Source organism: Sinocyclocheilus anshuiensis, unplaced genomic scaffold, assembly GCF_001515605.1.
Source record: "Sinocyclocheilus anshuiensis isolate Anshui unplaced genomic scaffold, SAMN03320099.WGS_v1.1 scaffold1540, whole genome shotgun sequence".
NCBI lineage: Eukaryota > Metazoa > Chordata > Actinopteri > Cypriniformes > Cyprinidae > Sinocyclocheilus > Sinocyclocheilus anshuiensis.
In genome coordinates, this window is record NW_015558654.1 from 470,535 (window position 1) to 476,534 (window position 6,000).

General features: G+C 38.7%; 1 protein-coding gene across 11 annotated transcripts in view; it reads right to left on the minus strand.

Annotated features, from left to right (window-relative positions):
• The window catches only part of dst (dystonin), a 171,392-nt gene that overhangs the window by 89,335 nt on the left and 76,057 nt on the right, over positions 1–6,000 (minus strand). For 10 of the 11 annotated variants that reach the window (XM_016477159.1, XM_016477158.1, XM_016477160.1 and 7 more), the window contains 9 exons: positions 5,267–5,360; positions 4,575–4,729; positions 4,009–4,441; positions 3,631–3,759; positions 3,304–3,381; positions 3,052–3,213; positions 2,301–2,405; positions 1,318–1,413; positions 1,110–1,235 (listed from right to left, as the gene is read on the minus strand). In XM_016477159.1, coding sequence (XP_016332645.1) covers positions 1,110–1,235; positions 1,318–1,413; positions 2,301–2,405; positions 3,052–3,213; positions 3,304–3,381; positions 3,631–3,759; positions 4,009–4,441; positions 4,575–4,729; positions 5,267–5,360 — 1,378 coding nt within the window. Of the gene's footprint in view, positions 1–1,109; positions 1,236–1,317; positions 1,414–2,300; positions 2,406–3,051; positions 3,214–3,303; positions 3,382–3,630; positions 3,760–4,008; positions 4,442–4,574; positions 4,730–5,266; positions 5,361–5,463; positions 5,654–6,000 lie in introns of those variants that run through there. The other variant, XM_016477165.1, reaches the window with a different exon arrangement.

Consider the following 6,000-nt stretch of genomic DNA (forward strand, 5'->3'; position numbering starts at 1 on the left):
TCGCGGTGATTTCAGCGTCTGCCGTCTCACTAAATGAGGACATAAACAAATGAACAACATCTCCAGAACTGCTCTGAGAGTCACTTCATGAGCATTTTAGCGTTTGATTTGAGTAAAACTAGCATCATATCACATACACAGAACTGTAAAGGTATTCATGGCAACCCGACAAAATAAAAGTCCGGTTTGATTTGAAGACATTGTGCCTATAAAAATGTAAATACACAACACAGAATTTCTGAGGGGAAAAAAAAAAATCATAAGGCTACTTTAAGAAAAAAAATGAATAAATTAAAAAATGTTTTATGCATTCATATAATTAGACATGCTAAAACACAGAATTTGGTAACAATAAATAATATGGTGAGAAAAAAGAAAACATTTCATAGGGCCCTAAACATGTAATTTTTGTTAAACTTTGAATAAATTGATGTGGAAATGTATAAGTTTAATGATTTTAATTAATTAGACATGCTTTTTAATTAATAAAATTTTATTTAACTATTAAAAAGGAGTCGAGAAAAATTAAAATGGAAAAAACGGAATTTGGAAAAAAATAAAACGGAAATAGGGCCCTAACTATCCCTCAGCCTTGCCGCGCCCCCCCCCAGTTTGGCAACCACTGCTTTATTCTTTTAAATTGATACATTAATCGTGTTTATTATATATTTTTTTATTAAAGTGGAAATCAGTTTACTAAACTGATAACTTGACTGACTGCTTCACTTCCACTTTAAAGGGATATTTATGTTGTTTATTATTTATTTTTATTTATACTATTTATAATTTTTGTGCAATTACTTGCCTGTCAGTTGAGTTTGTGGCAAAACATTTTGCAGTGTTTACATGTTGTTTATTACGGCATAAAATGTATTAAAATAGATGTTTAATTTCATAAAGTACAAGTTGATTTAAAAATGCACCTACTTTTTTGCATTTTATGTTTTTCAGTTGAATAAAACACTATTTTTCCCTATATATTTCATCATTGAGGATTTCTTTAAAAAAGTCTAAAAATCTCATCTCGTCTCGTTCTCGTGAACCCAGTCTCGTGTCTCGTCTCGTCTCATGGGATAAGTGTCTCGTCACACCCCTAGTAGCAAACTAACCATGGACTCTTGAATGAGATCCTCCAGCCGATGTAAACTGCTGTTTCGGTCGCAGCTGTACTTTCTGTGGATGGCATCTTGGAGGCTCCTAAGGTAATCCAATGACTCTTTGGCGTCGCTGAAAAACTGTAAGGCGAGTAACAGCATACCTGTAAGTCTGACATGAGTCATAAAAATCAGTTCCGCTAAAAACAGCTGCGTAACTCACGTCAAAGTAGACAGCGTTCTCTTTCAGATGTTGCTCCACACAGTGACAGAGCTGCAGTATCCAGCTCCACTGAGTCTGCATGGCTGCTCTGTATGCCTGCGTAGTGCACAGATGGAAACATACAGTTAAGATTAAACAGCCAATTTTTATTTTATTTTACTATTTTATCTTCCTTTCTTCCATGGAACAAAAAATGAGAAGTTGGTGACCACAGGAACCAGTTGAGTCCTCTGCACAATCTGACTTTGCTGCAGTCTGGAATTGAACTGCTGGTTTCGTCTGGTCAGAGGAGAACTGGCCCCCCGACTGAGCCTGGTTTCTCCCAAGGTTTTTTCTCCATTCTGTCACCGATGGAGTTTTGGTTCCTTGCCACTGTCGCCTCTGGCTTGCTTAGTTGGGGACACTTCATTTCCAGCGATATCGTCGACTTGATTGCACAGATACTATTTAAACTGAACTGAGCTGGATGATGACATCACTGAATTCAATGATGAACTGTCTTTAACTGAAAATTGAGTGTTTACTATTGTCTTTTTGCATTATTGACACACTATTTTCCTAATTAATGCTGTACAGCTGCTCTGACACAATCTGTATTGTTAAAAGTGCTATATAAATAAAGGTGACTTGACTTGCTGTGTATTTTAATATGATGATGACAAGCTTAAATGGATGAGAATTAGGGAAGATTATTAGTAAACCCAACCCTACCTACTTTCCTAATACATTTATGATACATTTTCATTGTGTGGAAAAGAGGAAATGAACAGCTTGAACATTCTGCTAAACTTCTTCCTTTGTGTTTTACTTAAGAAAAAAAAAAGCATACAGGTTTGGACCAACGTGAATGTATAAAAATGATGATAGAATGTTTGTCTGCACTATTTCTTAAATTTTAGTTTCATGACCTTTTGTTTTATTCATGAAAATGATGGTGTTTTCAAGTTTAGAGTCTAGTGTAGTGCTGTTATTCCAGGCTGTACCTCGATGGTCAATCTGGCAGGATGGTTCTCCAGTAGGAGGCTCTCTGCCTTCTCCTGTACTGACTTGATCACCTCCTCCTTGTCATCCAGTTCTCTCATGAGATCCTGTGGAAAGATGTGGGCATATGAGGACGCTCCAGGCACAGATATCTAGCTTTCTTTCAAAAACCTGAACCTCAACATGCAAAGGCAAGTGAAGGCAATGCGATGAACACAAAATCTTGATCATGACGGATGTTGACGGTGCCATTACTGCTCCAACAGAAGAGGATGTGTTAACCGCAGGCACAGTTTAAGTTCATTTCTAGTGGCTCTTGTGGATTCACTATAATTACCGTATGGGTGGATATTCATATTGCTAGAATGAAGCCTTAAAGCAAAACGCTTTTTATTTATCACAGCTAATGGCCAACTAGAGCTGAGTGATAATAAAAATGCATCTCAATATTTCTCACAGTTTTGGCCATGTACATAATGGCAAGGCAAGGCAAGTTAATTGAATAAATACACAAAGGTAATTCAAAATGCTTTACATAAAAGGAATTAACATAAACATAACAAGAGATGTATAAGAAATAATAAAAATGTTTAAAATAATGCCTTAAATAAATAATCACCACATATTAAAATCACTGGGTTATCTGCAATGTTCCACATAAGAAAAAAAAAACAATATAAGACAAACATTAATAAATCACTAGCTCTTTTAGACTGAGCACAACATTGGTTTGATGTGGTTGAAAGGACTTACTGCATGATAATCCCTCTTCCTTGAAATGTTACTGTTTCGCTCACTCCAGTCGAAAGCCACTTCCTCTTCCTCCTTCTCATTGAGCCAGATCAGCTCCCGAGTGGCACGGGACACAAAATCATACAGGCTGTCCAAGTGTTTCTGCCTCTCACTGGAGCATTTCTGAAAACACCAGAGAACACCAAACTGAGTTCACGCACAGTTCGCACTGAATGTGAGGTTTAAAAGCAGATCTTTACAAAGCTCCTTTACCAGCAGCCTCCCGTACTGGCTTTCTAACTTATTCAGCTTCTCAGAGTAACTCTGCTTCAGTGGCTGGGTCATCTGAATCTGTGGGAGGGACACGGGTCAGTCAAACACGTTCGTGCTTATATTTTTAAGACAATTATTTGTTGGAATACATGTCATTTAAAGGAACAGATTACCCAAACCCAATTTTGAGTTTTGATTGTTCACAGATTTTCAGCAACTTAAATTTAGCTGTTAAAATAAAGTTAACTGTATTTAGCACGCTAAACATATTCTGGGTTTATAGTGATATTTTTTATTTATTTAAAAATATGCAATGATGTGTATTACCTCACTCATTTTGGCTTCTTTAATGCTCATCTGGAATTCTTTAATGGCTTTGTGAAAATCTTTATGAATCCCTAAATTTGATTCAACACTTGGCAGATCAGATCCCCATTCTGCTTGATCAAGCTGAACCTTACAGAGACAAAAAGTCCAGGAAAAAAAGCATCAGATAACCAAAACTGAAAAATAGTTCACTTTTTTATTTTAAGCATAAACCTGCATCATCGCTCAAACCATCGCACTTGGCATTTTTAATAATTAAAATCATGTAGAAAACGAGATTGTTTGTTCATAAATACAGACGACAAATGAACAAATATACTAATTAAGAAGCGCACTAGCAGAATGAAGGACTAAAAGAATCTGAAGTCTTAAACATACCTGCATTTCCTCAACCCAGTTGAGCAGATCATGCACAAACTTCACATTAACCTCATCCTCGGTCAAGTTGGGATCCAGGAATGAGGATTTGAGCATGGGCTTGCGGATCTGCATGTGTTTGAGCTGCTGAAGGACCCCGGGCTCCATGCCTCCTCCTCCTCTGCCGCTGAGGTAAGTCTGGACCGAGGCAGGCTGCATGCTGGGCGTCATGGCTGGGCTCATCGCAGGGCTGCCGCCTGATGTGACCAGGCCTCCGTGAGTGAGCGCAGGAGACAGTCCGGCACTGAAGTTTGGGGAAAAGTTTGAGTTCAAACTCTGCGTGATGCCAGAGATCATCATCTTGGTCTGTTCTGAGGTCAGCGTGCGTCCTTTGCTGTAGACGGTTGAACACTCTGTTCTCAAAGCCAGCAGATCGTCACGGAGCTTAGAGACCCTGAGGACCAAAGAGATCAAGGAGACTTTAGCGTTCAGAAACAGTGAAGGTGAACTATTTCTATTGCTCATTTTGAGAATGCCTCAGTGATTTTTTCTCTTTAATAATGAAGTTCAGTCAAAGACTGTCTGACCTCTGAACGAGCTGATCAGCCAAGTAGAATTTCCCATCCAGTAAAAGCTGAATATCCAGCACTTGCTGCCTCAGTAAATTCTCACACTCCAGAAGGTAACCAGCGATCTCTGCTTCATTCTGAAACTGGATTCCTGATTCCAACCGTTTCGCATCCTAGAGGATATATAAAAAAGATGTAAAAAAAAAAAAAAGACATTTGCCACTTCAAAACTTTAAAACTTTTTTTAGAATAATATATAAAAAATAATAATTTCTTAAGTATACTGTATCGTTTTTCCAGTAAAATATCTAAACATCCATTTATATATACTGTATATATGTATGTGTGTTTATGTATCTATGTATACATCCTTAAGTAATAATTATTTAACAAAATTAGATTTAAATTACTTTAATCAACTGGCCAACAACTGGCCTGTGTGTAAACCTCACTCAATTTTGTTTGTTAAAGCAAATGTGTGTGTGTGTGTGTGTGTGAGTGTACTGGTATATAGGGTTTATGAGGACACAAATGTGTATAATGACATGTGTACTACAACGTATATATATATATATATATATATGCACATTTTCTGAAAAGGTCTTTACATGGTATGACGTTTTACTTATCAAATAAATAACATTTCTGATAATTAAAATGAAATCTGATCATTACTGGAAATTAAGACAAAATATTGGTAAGGAACTCACCGACTGCAGAGCTGTCCGTGCTAACACTAATTTGTCCTCTCCGGCTACACAGTCTCGCTGAACTCTGTTTGCAATCTGCTGCAGCATTTCAAGTCTACGAAAACAAAAGACAGGTCCAATCAAGCATCAGGACACGTTTCGTGCAGAATTTTGCAGAGGAAACCACAACCTCCCTGAAGCATGTGTGGCTCCCTCACCTGGGTCCATACACAGAGCAGCTATTGAGATAAAGCGGTGTGCTGGACAGAGGCTCGAGTGCTCCGGAGAGCAGGTTTTCAGCCGAGCCCAGGCTGGTCAGAGTGCTGTCACTTACTGATGAGGTGCTACTGTAGTACACCAGGTTGCTGTTCATCATAACAGACTAGCGTTTACCACCCCCACATCAGCAGCAGAGAGCCCAGCGGCCATCTAGAGTCCCCGGACCCGCGCACACAGCCCTTCTGACCGCACCTGCTTCCAGCCGCTGCTATTTATAGGCTCGCAGAAAAGCCACCCCATCAGCCCCAGGTAAAACACTGAGCGTTGCTTTTCATGTGAGACAGATGATCCAGCACAGGTTCAGACAGTTAGGCTGAGAGACACACCACACAACACATTCCTCTCCCTACTTAACAGCCATTTCTCCATTTCACCGTTTCACAGCATTGACAGCAGTGCTGTTAGTATTTGTGACCCTGGTGCACAAAAGCAGTCTTAAGTCGCTGGGGTATATTTGTAGCAATAGCCAAAAATAC